At 39.9% G+C, this 14471-nt stretch overlaps 1 protein-coding gene across 2 annotated transcripts in view; it reads right to left on the bottom strand.

The window, feature by feature from the left end:
• SNCAIP (synuclein alpha interacting protein) overlaps nt 1-14471 on the bottom strand; it is a 147984-nt gene that overhangs the window by 18052 nt on the left and 115461 nt on the right. For both annotated transcript variants that reach the window (XM_010369153.2, XM_010369152.2), the window contains 3 exons: nt 14316-14429; nt 5053-5178; nt 1111-1280 (listed from right to left, as the gene is read on the bottom strand). In XM_010369153.2, coding sequence (XP_010367455.2) covers nt 1111-1280; nt 5053-5178; nt 14316-14429 — 410 coding nt within the window. The remainder of the gene's footprint in view (nt 1-1110; nt 1281-5052; nt 5179-14315; nt 14430-14471) is intronic.

Below are 14471 nucleotides of genomic sequence, written 5' to 3' on the forward strand. Positions count from 1 at the left end.
TTCAAGTTTCAAATTTTATTTTATTTTTTCTAGAAGTAATAAACTCATTAAAGAAATTATTCTAGTATTGACAGGGGGAGGGGTAGAGAGGCACAGAGACTTGTAGCTCGAAAGCAGAAGAGTGGAAGAAGAGAGAGAAGGGAGATTTCCCCAAGCTTAGAGAAGAGGCAGAGGGTCCAAGGCCTTGTCATATTGCTGCATGGATCATAGTTAATCGAGGTCTTTCACCCAACCAAGGCTTTTTTCAAATGAATTGTATTCAGAAAAAAAATAAATGTGTGTGTGTGTGTGTGTGTGTATAAAACTTAAAGATAAGACTCTGGGTGAGCTTTTCAAGGGCTGACCTTGGTTCCCCTCAGGCAGCTGCTAACTTCTTAGTCCTTCAACTTGCTGGAGACCTACCTGATGACCTTTCATCTGGGACCTCTTTCTCTAAGCATATTATGACAATCTCCCAGAAATACTCCCCTGATATCCAGACATGCCCTGGTACCAGTTTAATAATCTTATCAAGGAAAGAACTGACTGTAGTTAGTCATGGAGTGTTTTAAGGAACTACATGCTGACTGAGCACTATTTTTTATTCTGAGGATTCATGAATCATCTGATTAATTTTTATAGGAAATTTGCTGGTGATAGTCACCAAGTTATTTATCTGTAATTTCCCCCACACCTTTTCCTTTTTGAGAAAACTGGGAAACTGGTCCATCTCTAGCCTTTTTCTCTCTCTCATGTTCTTTATGATTTCCTCAAATATTAAGGACAAAAGTTTGGAGATGATGCCTGTGAGTACTCCCGGTGCTCTGTAATCTGGCCCTGAGGTGTGAACATGGAGAGAGGCTCTCTCTCCTTGCCCACTGGCTTAAATTCCCTGCTTTGGGAACTTGCTGTACATTTTACTGTTTAGACATCATTTTGCCTCTGCAGAGATGGCATCTTCAGCATGAAGTCTGGCTGTAAGGACTTCGGATGGAAGAAGAACAGAAGAGGAGAATGCAGGAATTCCCTGTACAACTGGAAAGAAGAGTGCTCACTACAGGACTGGGCTGAAGCCTAAGTACAACAATAATGAGTCAGACTTGGTTCTCATGGAACCAACAGGCCACTTACTCCTTTAGCTGCTTGGTTAACTTCACCACCTGAGAGGCCAGCGACATGCAGGTCTCCACCACCACCAGGTACCTGGAGCACAGGGTGTGCCCCTGCCGCTCGGCGCTCTGGGAAGGCTTTTCCCCCGCGTGGTTCTGCATGGTGACATTTGCTCCATATTCAACCAAAGTCTGTCAGAAAATGAAGAGACATGTATATCAGGGCATCTCTGTACACACTATTTTTTAATGACTGTAACAGAATGTTGAATAGTATGAAGAAAGCCTCTGGGGCCTTCCAGTAGTCGATATCACACACTTCCCTTCAGAGTCTATGATGACATAGCAGAGCTGGTTCTACCACTACCAATGCCCACCTGCAGCCTACATAAGGAGAGGGCTGGGAAAGAGAGGAGGAGGCTGTCCATAGTGTGCTCTCCTTTATGAGACATGCAGCGCAGTCTTTGTGGTGGGGAGTTCTGTCTCTTGCCATGGTTGGGCTCCAAGAGAATCATTACTCATCAAGTCAGAGATGCCTGGAAGAGGGAAAGACTGGAATCTTACCTGTTCTTATTTGCTTGGGCTCTAGTAATTGGATTTGGTCTCTGGTAATTGGTTTTGGAATAACACCTGTTTACTTGTTGCTGAGCCCATTGATCAGGAACAAAAAGAACTGGAGAGAAATGATGTGGCTGAGAGTGGGGAGGCTGTGAAGCAACCCCCACCCTCCCATGATGTGCCATGGTGAGGGCATGTCTGTGGATTGAGCAGGCTTTGTAGAAGAAAGCTTTGTGTGAGCTTCTTATCACCCTGTTAATGAGGAGAGGGTTCTCTGGCGACGTTTGGCAATAGGGTATCCCAGAGGTGGAGAGAACTGTACGGGGGAGGAGGGGAGGGCTCCACAGGGCCCTCTGAAGACCCCACCCGTGGCACTCACTGGAGAGTCAGCATCTGAAGGTTGCCACAGAGGGCATCAGTGACCACAGCCAGCCAAAGAAGCAGGGACAACTTTCAGGGAGGTTGCATGCCTTTCCCAGTTAAGCAAATAGACATTGGACTTTTTCTCTTCATATCTCCTCCTTGTCCTTGACACTACAGCCCAGAAGAGAGAGGGGGATAGGAGCTAAAGTGGTGTGTAAAAGGGCATGTCTCACGCCCATTCCAAGTCCCTTGAATCTTGAGTCTAATCTGGGTGGGAAGGAGAATGCTTTGAATCAGAAGTAAGACTGAGATTTTAAAGTGGCTTGGAGTAAATTTTAATAGTCATAAGAAAGGACAAAGTTATGCAATCTGGCCAAGGTACCATTAGTTGTGGTGAGACAGAAATTTGATGGAGCATGGTTGAAATTAATAATTCAAAAAATAAAAAAACCACATCCAAACTGTTTTGTGTCCATACTGTGATATTATTAGATTTCATAAAAAGTTATTACATCAATATTAATCAACCACTACAATCCGATAGATTCTTTGACAATATTATGATGAGATTGCAAACCTGGGTTAATTTGGGTAGTAGACAGTATGTTCCCCTAAGCAATAGTTGTAGTATTTAAAATTTTAGACTACTTAGACTGAGAGGTCATTAAGGAGCTTCGTTTTCCTTTTGGTTTATGATCACTCACCATGAAAGGTCAACTCACCACAAAGCCATTGCCACCTACCTCACAGGAGTGTCACAAAGACCATGTCAGTATTGAGCCCTCAGAGCTCTTGAAGAGATGCAATATAAACACACAGTGTTATTACTCCCCTTTGACCCTGACCTCTGCAGTTTTCTTTCCATTGTTTTCCTTACTCAGTCCCTTCCCTCACCTCACAGAGTCCCTTGCTCACTCTCAGTCTCTTATCATTTTTTTCTTTAAATTTCACACCCAGTGGACAGACCCCCTTTCAAGATTATCCAAGTTTCCACTTCCATGATATCCAGTGCCAAAACTATCATTTGTGGGTAAGTGGAGTGATGAATGCTCTAAAAGGAAAGACTGTCTCTCTTCACATATTAAAAAGAAAAATAAGTAAAATCTCACATAGTGATATTCAGCTGGCTTTCTTTGGCTTTAGTCATTTCTTAGCTGATTAAAAGTTTGTTTCAAGACTGTTAAATAGAAAAGCATATTTTTCAATGGTTATTCAATCATATTTCCTTTACAAAAAATGTTACTCCTTTAATATTTCTGCAGAACCTGGTAAGAATTTAAATTTCTCTCCTATACTCTCCAATTTCATATCACTCTTTTTAAATCTTGATGCCTTAAATTAGAAGATGCATGCTTTGCCAACAATAATAGAAAAACTTTCAGCTATCTGGACTATTTCCTACCAAGTTAGTTCTCCAAACAGCAGTTCCATGTGAGTAGGCACTCCAGAGAAATTTCTGCTATTATCTCTGCCTTTTGTTTTCATAAATCTCTTGCTTTTTATATTTATAATTTCCCCATATATTCTCCTGTCATTTCCCAAGTCTCCTCTACCTTCCTGAGCAACTGGTTCTCATCTCTCAGTTTTCTGTTTTGGATACCATCTATATTGCACCCAGGAGGGCCTCAGTAAGTACCTGTTGCATTACAGCACACACGTGTAAGCCAAAAAAAAAAAAAAAAAAGAGTGCTGCTTTCTTAAAGGTAGAAAATACATTAAATGTTATATACACACAACATATTTTGAACGGTATGAACTTGATGAGGTAAAAGGCTTGTCTCTAATCATGACCTTCAACTATATGTTGTCAATTTCCCTATCCTATATATCATATAGATATGGGAATAAATTCACATATTTTGGGTCACTTTCAATGATAATGGTATAATTGATCTGATTCTGGTAATAATGATTTATGTCTGTAAATAATATTCTAGAACAAGTCTAAACTTTGACTTTGTTTCCAATTCAAAGCCTTTCCGTTCCTCACATTGTCATGCCTCTTCCACCTGCTACTCCTTCTTCAGCTATCCCCTCTTTTTGCTCTGTCACTGAAGGCGTTCAACATTTTCTAGGTGGAAAGATCTATTGGGTCTTATGTTCACATATACTCCAGACTCCTGGAGACAGACCCCTGGTGGGCTTTCCCGCCATGCACTACTCGGACAGCAGCTCCGGGTTTGGCCCAGCTTCATGCAACTCTACATTCAGCTGAGGGATGAGATGCCATCTCTTCTTCCCATAGGAACCCCACACTCTCTAGGGAGCTTTCTTGGAGCACCCTTCATGTGACTCGGGGCAGGGGGACGAGACTTCTTCCCCTCTCCTGTGGCTCAGCTCCCCAACTTTTTGACATCATTGTATACAATGAACATGACAATATTTAGAAGGCAAGTTAGGGTAAAAAGATAAGGCTACTTGACGCTGTTGGGTGCAGTGGTTGGGCAATCAATGCCCTGGGTGGCCTGCCCAAGGGCTGAGAGGATCAATATCTGAATCCACTCCCACCAATTCTGGACTTTTTGAATGCATTTGAGAAGCTCAGTCCCACTACAGAGAAAGGGGGAACCACAGCATTGTCTCTCTAGCCTACAACTCCCTACCACAAAGAATTCTAATCCATTCCTGAAAAATCTGTCTTATTCTTCAAATACCTGGAAGGGTGAAATTTACTAATGAGTGGAAGAGCAGCCTGCCATGTAAGAGACAGAGATGTCTGCCTGGTAATGGTTTCTCTGGTGCCTTGAGAACATGGGGAAATTTAATGTCTATTATCCTCAGCACTGGGGTTTTAGAGCAGTGATAAGGGAGCAGGAAAAGTCCTTTTCAACACTCTGGGACACTGAAAGAGAAACTCTTAGGGATATTTATGCCTACATTTGTGTGGACTTCTCGAAATACAAATAGAGCAATAATTCCCTATTGTCTACGACCATACAAAAGGTGAATTAATTCAGACATTCTCCTAGTGAACAGAATTTTAATGTTTTGTTTAATATCTGATATACTCAATTCTCTTTGCAAAATAGCAGGGCCTGTGTACCTGTATGCATCCAAGGTAGCCATGCTGTGAGGCTACGTGAACAGCGCTGTTGCCATCCTGGTCTACTTCATCCAACGAGATGCCCTGTTCTTGCATAAACTGAAGAAGCCATAGAAGAATCTTTTCCTATAAACACAAAGACAGTTGGAATTCATGTAATATCTTGCAGAGAAGTCAGATAAAAAGACAGAGGAAAACAATACTCTAATTTGTGAAGCTTGGGTAAAACCAAGTTTACCCTAGCAAGAGAAAATTCTCATTCAGATGTAAATTGAAAATCCTTGAATCTCTGACTGAAATGAATTAAAGAGGATGACAGAGAGAATTTTAAGAGCAGGAAGTTCCCTTGGGAGTGCTCTTATTTTACTTATCTATTCTATAGATGGGAAAATAGGTTTGCAGTAAGATTGAGTGCCTCGTCCAAGGCACACAACTAGACAGATCCAAAGTTGGAACTAGAATCCATGTCTTTTGATTCCAAGGCTCCCAAGGCAATGTTCTTGCTGCTGTGTTATACTGCCTGTAGGCTTTAAGATGTTACCATAAAACCTTGAACTACTGAGAACTAGCTTATACTTTTAAGTTTATAATTCTTCAACCATGCCTTTGTAATCCATACCTCTTGCAATCAATGGGCTTATAAAAAACAGGTAATACCTTAAGTTGCCAAGTGTAAAATAAATTCATTGAAATAAAACCAGGACCCTCTTGATTTTCTGACCAAGTGTTGGTGGTGTCTTAAGGTAAAGATTTCTCTTTTCTCATGTTAAAGGAAGAGAACCAAAAACTTGGAACACAAACCTTTCAAAAGCAAAGACATAAAGCAATCACAGTATGTGTTGTCATAATCTGTTTGCATTTTACCCACTGAGTGTTTTGTGGTATTTTCATGTTATGCTTGGCCTTTGGAGAAAGCAGGGGGATGGGATTTCACTGTTTTAAAATAGAAGAATTAAATATAAAGTTAAAAAAATATGAGAGTGGTAAAAACAACAGCATGAAGTTTAGTGGGTGGAATTTGACATTTAAAAAGATGATCATGTGTTTGAAATAACCTTGAATTTCTTTCTTCTTAGCCTTTTAAAGGATTTTTTTTTTCCAGTTATTTGCTCGGACTGGTCATGAACTTTTATACTTTTCTGGATTAAATTTGCCTTCATCTTCTGAACATGCCAACTAATCTGCTAAAGGAATGTTGGGATAAAAACAGCCAAATCCTTTAATGTTTCACCCCTTATGTGGGGGAACAGGCGCTGTTTATGAAGGTATCTTGACATCAGGGACAGACTGAACATTTGCACCGCACTTTTTCTAAATGAGCACCGGGAGTAAGACCCGTAAAAAGCATGATGAGAACAATGTAATCTGTGCCTACAACCTTCTAAGAAGGCATCCCCAGAAAGCAGGGTGTTAACTGCAAAAGCAGACAGACCTTGTGGGAACTGAAACCCTCAAGGGTCCCTAGAGAATGAGATAAAAGCAGAGCCTGGAGCTATGGCCGGGAGTTAGAAGTTGGATAACAATATGCTGCTATGCTTAGCCCTCTTCTTCAAAGGCAAACCTAGAGAAAATTGGAGCTAATGTTTGGACCAGAGCAGGTGATGTTTCATTTGCATAAGGTAAAAGCAGTTCCTTTGTTTTTTTCTAATTAGGTAGGGGAGAAATACGGGATTACTTTTTTTTTTTTTTTTTTTTTTTTTTTTGAGACGGAGTCTTGCTCTGTAGCCCAGGCTGGAGTGCAGTGGCGCAATCTCGGCTCACTGCAAGCTCCACCTCCCGGGTTCCAGCCATTCTCCTGCCTCAGCCTCCCGAGTAGCTGGGACTACAGGCGCCCGCCACCGCGCCTGGCTAATTTTTTGTATTTTTAGTAGAGACGGGGTTTCACCGTGGTCTCCATCTCCTGACCTTGTGATCCGCCCGCCTAGGCCTCCGAAAGTGCTGGGATTGTAGGCGTGAGCCACCGTGCCAGGCCCTGGATTACTTTTAATTGGACATAGATGATTATACCATACGATCTTAACTCCTTAAAAATCTGGATGAATGGAAGTATCTCAGGATAAAATACATAACCAACTGGTTGAGGTTAATGGCCTAGACATGGAGCCTGCAAGAGGTCAGGGTAAGGTACCTCTATCAGTGAAAAAGATGGCCCCACCATGGGCAGAACAAATTCTCTTCAATGGGTCATTCTCAAACTTGTGATTTGGTTTGCTTCATGATATTAAATCACGGACTCCTAAAAATGTGGAGGGGAGAGATTTTAAAGAATCATCCAATTCAAAAAGCCTTATTTTATAAGTCAGAAAACTGAGGGAGAGGACAATGATATAGAGCAAGTCCTCATGTGATGGCATAGACAAGTTCTTGGAAATTGCGACTTTAAGCAAAATGAAGTATAATGAAACTAATTTTACCATTTTAGTTCCTATGACATATTTCTGGTCACAAAAACAGCACCAAACTTCTAAATAAAGACCAAAAACTTCTAAAGTGAAACGCTGAAATAAATATGAGCTATACATACATTTAAGAAAGACTAATACAAACAAGTAAGATAATTATTTATCTGATCATTCCAGTTCATGGTTTGGGTGGCTGGAGTCCATCCTGGCAGTTCAGAACACAAGGCAGGAACGATTCCTGGACAGGACACCATCCTAACACAGGGTGCACTCACACCCACACACATTCACTCATGCTAGGACAACTGAGACACACCAATTCACCTAACGTGCACATCTTTGGGACGTGAGGAGAAACTGGAGCACCAGGAGAAAACCCACGCAGAGATGTGGAGAATGAGCAAACTTCACAGAGACAGTGGCCCTGGCTGGGAACTGTTTTTTTCTTCTCATCAACATTATAAGAAGATGATGTTTAAAGAAATCAGGTTAATTTAAGGACCTGCTATATTCCTTGATATTCTAGAGACTTCTTTCTTCAGCAAGTAAAGCTCAGAGGAGTTCAAGATATTGAGAAGTGTTCTACATGTATCTTCTTGTTAGATGTAATTCCATATTTTCAGGCCCCAATGTTATGGTGGGTATGTCTATTCCACATGCACAAAACATGCCCTTTATTAAAATCACAGTGCTTTAGTTTTAGTAGTGGGGTTATAGGCAATGGAATACTGCACTTCATAAGAGTGGGAATGTTCCCATTGTGGAAATCTGGGGGAGAGTTTAAGACCTTGGACTTTTCAGGGACTTGATAATCTGGGAGAACAAGACATACATGATCTGTGTGAGCCAAAAGTTACCTTGGCCCCTGAGGGGTCTCCAAGTCAGGTTCAACCTATATTGCTACAATAGCCTGACTTCCCTTCTTATGAAGGCATGGATAACTCTTCTTCCTTACAATGAAAGATTCTAACCAATTCAACATGCAAGACTTACATAAAGAAAGAACCATTATTTGATTGTTCAGAACAAGACAGGTTTTGCCTAGCACCTCCAATCCAGTCTTGGGTTTTATGTTGGACAATTTAAGAATAAGCATAAGAATTTAAAATAAGAAGTGCAATTGGCCCGTCCACTGAGATATGATATGGAAACCAAAATCTTCCATTATACGATGCAGAGAAGTACTCCCCCAAATGATGGGTTGACTATATACCTTGTCTTCTAGCAACAAACATTTAGGGTTTTTGAGGGGAACATGGAGATGGCTAGAGTCTCTGGTTTTGGTAAAAGCATATTTAATATCTGCTCACAGACAAATCCTGCCCTGATTCTGGGGACCATGCCTGTGGAGATGTACAGTTCTACAATTCAAAGTGGCTATCTGAAAATACCTTCTAAGAAGGGCAAAACAAATACGGCTATTTTCTCCAGCTAAGAGGGTGCTTGTTAATGTGAATGTGTATTAGATACGTTTGTAATGGTGTCCCCCTCCCCTCTTAGCCCTTCAGTGTGTGTTCTCTCTGTGTATGTACACGCAGGAGATGTTAAAGGATGGATGTAACTTCAGACCTCCATTTTCCCATAAGTATTGCTTTCAGAGAATATCTAATGAAGTCACATGGATGAAGATTTCTGTATCATTTGTTTCCCAGAATGCCTCTCCAACTTATATTTCATTGTCTACCCACATATCCATCTATCCATTCAACCTTCATCTACTGACTGAAAACTCTTCTCATGTAGTTTTCCTCAGCAGTTTCCTCTTCTGGGGATTTTCTGCTGTTCTGCTAACCTGTTGTAATGTTGTATTTTATGTGTTCCTAAGGGCAATGCAAGTTGTTTAAAGAGGCAATTATCTCATGTGATTTATGAGATTTGCTGGACAAATTCTAATAAAAAATGTACTTGAGAAGTATGTCACAGGTTTATTGCTGGTATCAATAAAATCTCTATAGTGTGTGGCAATCCATGTTTTAAAGGAGTTAGCTTTGTGATCATAGATTATCAAATCTAATATGCCATCAATTACAAGATTTATTCCAGTTTTTGAGATGTAAAAATGTAAAAAATAAAGGTAAGCAATAATTTTATAATATCATGTATTGTAACATATATGTAGAATCAAAAGATGGTAAATGTGAAATAAAGTGCATCTAAGAATTGATTAAATAAGTTATGGCCTTCCTTTGCAAGTTTCTCCTATACATTACTAATGGTAAAATAAGTAAACTGAATAATACTGATAGGGATAAAAACAGTAAGTTGGAGGAGATTCAATAGTCATTACAGCCAACATTCACCTAGTGCTTAGTATGGATTGGGCAATGTGGCTTTTCTCACTTAGTCCTCAGATTAACACTGTGAGGAAGGTTCTATTATTTCCACTTTACAGATGAAGAAACTGAGGTCCAGGGAGATCTATTCTTTTATTTTCTCTCTTAAAAAAAAAAAAAAAAAAAGAAACAACTAAAATATCTAACCCATTGAACTAGTAAGTGGTAAGGTTATGATGACAATGGAGAGTTTGCCATATGAACCAATGTTCTTCATGACACTGTTTTCTGTCTTTTGAGTATGGATATCCACAATTGCGCATTCCCTTATGACCCCTCACCCTGTAAAGGACATGCTCCCTTTGTGCCCCTTGAGTCAAATAAATCAGAGTTAACTGCCTGTCAGTCTGTGGGTTTGTGGGGCTCCTTGTCAGTTATGCTTTGTCAAGATCAGAACTTGGAGAGCAGATGCATGTGTGCTAATCAAAGACTTTTCTATTTTGCTTTCATCTGCAATCGCAGCATTTTCAGTACTGTCGACTTCCCTATGACAGTAAAACAATAAAGGCAGGGGAATATTTTTCCTTTTTAAAGTAAATTGTGGAAAAACAACAATAATATAGCCTGTGGGAACACCCCCATCACCAGCATGTCTACCACTGCTCATGACCATTTGCAAGAACTGCTGAGCCTTTTCTTTTTTCAAAAAGTGCCCTTAAAAAAAAATCTGTATTAGGGCAAACATTTAAAGTACAGAATAATAAATACAGTGTAGGCAAAGGTGCTCTTAGTAAATGTTCAATGCCATGATGCAGATTGTTTTTGTGGAAGAATCTCCTGACTAAAAGTCACATGAATGATTCAGAAACAAAAGGAATCACAGGTTTGATGTTGAAAGTAACACAGAGTCCACTGGACTAATGACCAACGCAGAGTAGGCAGAGGCTCCCAAGCAGTGGAGGGCAGGAAGCTGTGCTGGAAGAGCCTGGAAGAGAAAACCTGAACCTTCACGTTTGAATAAAACAGCCCAAGTTACACAGGCAGAAGCTTTGAATTGAGATAATTCCATCTCAATTGTTTTGCCAGCAACATCTTCCTCAAGGGCCAGCAAAGCAGGCCTATCTGAGGATACTCCCTGCTTGGTTCTCGGGTGTCCCTGAGGCTTCCACCTTCACATTCCCTGTGGCTAGTTCTGCTAGGTACAATCAGGCAATGAAATAATTGCACCCTCTGAGACTTCATGTGTCAAGATGAAGAAAATCAATTCCTATCACCCAGGGATCTATCACTCCAGGAGACCACTAAAAACTGTTGGCTACCCTGCGGTACTAGAGTCTTTAAAGGTAATTTTTACAAGAAAAAGGACACAAATTGGGAGTCACGTGGAGCCCATTCCTTAGGAATCTATATGAAGGGCAGAGAGCAACTAAAATAAACCAAGAGAGGAATTTTCCTCTGTGCTATCCTTTCCAGGGGCATTTACTGAAGAAACAAAGCCGGGACACACTCAAATGCCTGCTGGATGTAGAAAAACTTGCATGTGCTGAATCCATTAGAAAACTGTTCAATAACAGTCTTCCTTGTGAAAATATTAGGCTTGTAACGGTTCCAAGTTCAGCATCTCCACAGGTTATCTGTTACATAAGTGGCTGTGGCGGATGTAGGATGGCTGGACAGCATTTGCAGTTCTAATGGGCTTCTACATTTTTCAGTTGGGTAAGAATGATCTCCTAAGGGCACTGCTGGACTGCCCCCCTCAGAGCTGTATCTTAGGTCATAAAAATGCATATCATCTGGAAATAACAACCTGAGTATTGATACTAGAGTGAAGCAAACGTTTGACACAGCTCTTCAAACAGGTCACCAATTTCCATATTTTCCTCTAGTCCCACCAAGTCAGTCACACTGTGACCCAACCAGTCCCAGAAAAAGGGCACTTTATTTTGTTCAGTCCCAATAGCTTTAAAATTATGAGAAACCTGCTGTGAGAGCTGAATAAAGAAACTGGCATATGTAATCAACATTTCGCAAGACAAAGAATGCCGAATGCCCGATTATTTACTTAGAGTCTCAGAACAGCCATGTAATTCTTTCCTCCTTTTCTTTGGCAAGCTCTACCAAAAGTGCAGGCAGCCTTTCCACTGATACTTACAATTCCTTTTTAGGTTTTAATATAAGCAAATGAAATCAGGGACATGAAATAACTATTCACACAATTAAATAAAACTCTGTTTTAGACTCAAAATGATTAGGAAGATGAGTATTGATCCAATTCTTCTGATCATTTGAAAATCCTATTCTCTTCTTTGCCAGTATAGATGTTCTTTGACTTACAATGGGGTTATGACCCGATAAACCCATCCTAAGTTGAAAACATTGTTAAGTAGAAAATGCATTTAATACACTGTAGGGTATTGGTTGTTTACCCTTGTGATCACGTGGTTGTTGGGAGCTGTGGCTGCCATGGCCTAGCATCACAAGAGTATCGTACTGTATATCACTAGCCTGGGAAATGATCAAAATTCAAACCTGACGTATGGTTTCTACTGACTGTACATCTCTTTCACACCACTGTAAAGTCGAAAAATCGTAAGTTGAACCATTTTAAGTTGGGGAACGTCTGCATAAGCAAAAAATGGCATCCTTACATCATGCCTTATTAACCACTAATCATTGTTTTCAGGACACTGTGGATGGGAACTAGGAAGTACAATGCACAAAGAACACAAAGTATAATATTTCAAAGACGGTGACTTTTACAAATTTTAATGTTGGGCCTGCTCCTTTCTCCATTTCATAAATTTGGTACAGTTGCAAATTTCTTCAGTGAGTAGTGTGAAGTACTCCAAGTATTATAATGTATTGTTAGATGAAACTGCAAAAAAAAAAAGTCTTCTTCAGCTGTATCAGTGCCTCTACAAACAATTTGCATACATTTTCTATACAAATGGGGACAAAACAGAATCTGGCCCTGAAGTGAGAGAACCTGAGTTGAAATCTAGTCTTTGCTCTTACTAGCCATTAGACCATGTGCAAGTCATGTAACTCTCTTTCTTCAGACTCCTCATCTGTGGAATGGGGATAAACACAACAAGCTCTCACAGGGTTGTTTTGAGGAATAAATCAGATAATGTACACAAAATCCAACGGCATGGTGCCTGGCACACATAGGAAACATTTTACATGTGTATATATAGCATATAAAAACATGTTTTTATGTAATACATATTACACACACACACACACACACATTAGTAGAAGTTACCACAGCACAAAATAAACTATCCCTAAGGATGATTCCCGCTAAAGAAAGACTGTGGTAATAGTGTTGTCTACTTTTTGAACTTGAGATTGTCATACTTGAAAAAGCATAATCTCTTGTTGACAATGCTGCAGTTTACTTCTACTGGGAAACTTTATGAAGCCAAAGGGAATACAGTTAAATGCATGAGAAGCAATTTTCTTTGCCACAAATACAATTAAATCTATTTAACACAGTACTATTATTATTATTATTATTTTTTGAGACTGAGTCTCGCTCTGTCGCCCAGGCTGGAGTGCAGTGGCCGGATCTCAGCTCACTGCAAGCTCCGCCTCCCAGGTTGACGCCATTCTCCTGCCTCAGTCTCCCGAGTGAGTAGCTGGGACTACAGGCGCCCGTCACCTCGCCCGGCTAGTTTTTTGTATATTTTTAGTAGAGACGGGGTTTCACCATGTTAGCCAGGATGGTCTCGATCTCCTGACCTCGCGATCCGCCCGTCTCGGCCTCCCAAAGTGCTGGGATTACAGGCTTGAGCCACCGCGCCTGGCCAGTACTATTATTTTTAAGACTGAGATTGTTATTTTGTGCTTCCAATTTTTAAAAAAGATAATTCACAGTCACATTCTCCAAAGGGAGGTAGTAATTTTTCTTTTTTACTGCAAACACTGGATTGTGATCTGTGTACACGAATTAATGTTGGGATTTCCTAATGCCAAAATTGATTGCAACGGAGAGCCATCTAGTTAGTGCGCTTATTCATCTTTGAGTGAGACTGCCTTGATTAATACCTTATAAAGATTTTCCTTTTAACTTTGGGTTCAAGAAATGTATCATTGTTCCTTTTGATAAATGTTAAATGTGTTTATTGTAAAAAATTTGGAAAATACTGAAAAATTAAAAAAAATAGAAAATCGAAGCCACTTGTACTTCTCCTCTGAGTGATAACTACTATAAACATGTTGTGATATATTTCTTTTTAGTATTATTTTCTATTTCTCTTTATCTCCAAAATTTAAAGTTGGTGCTAAATTATAGGACCAGTTTTGTATCATACATATTTGTTTAGTACTATATAATGAACATTTTCCCATAAAATGTCATCAATGGCTGCAGCTTCATTACCCACCATCTGTCATGGAATATTCATTTAGGCTGTTGTAAACTATTTTTTCATTAAAAAGAAAACAGCAACAAATATCATTGGTTATATACCTTTGGATACATTTTCTATGATTTCTTATGTTTGGATTTTGATGGACTAATAATAAAAAAGTAGGAAGATTATATGGTACACAAAGGGAAGATACTTAAAAAACTCCTTCATACCTGGCCATAGCAACCTGCGTAATGAATAAGGCTTGGAAAATCCTTAGAACAACTCAGTTCTGCGATGGCTTCTGTTTCACTCACCATCCAGCGTACGCACTCCAATTGACCATTCTAGGTTTTAAAAAAGAAAGAGAGATGGAAATTCAAGGTAAT

Source organism: Rhinopithecus roxellana, chromosome 3, assembly GCF_007565055.1.
Source record: "Rhinopithecus roxellana isolate Shanxi Qingling chromosome 3, ASM756505v1, whole genome shotgun sequence".
Lineage (NCBI taxonomy): Eukaryota > Metazoa > Chordata > Mammalia > Primates > Cercopithecidae > Rhinopithecus > Rhinopithecus roxellana.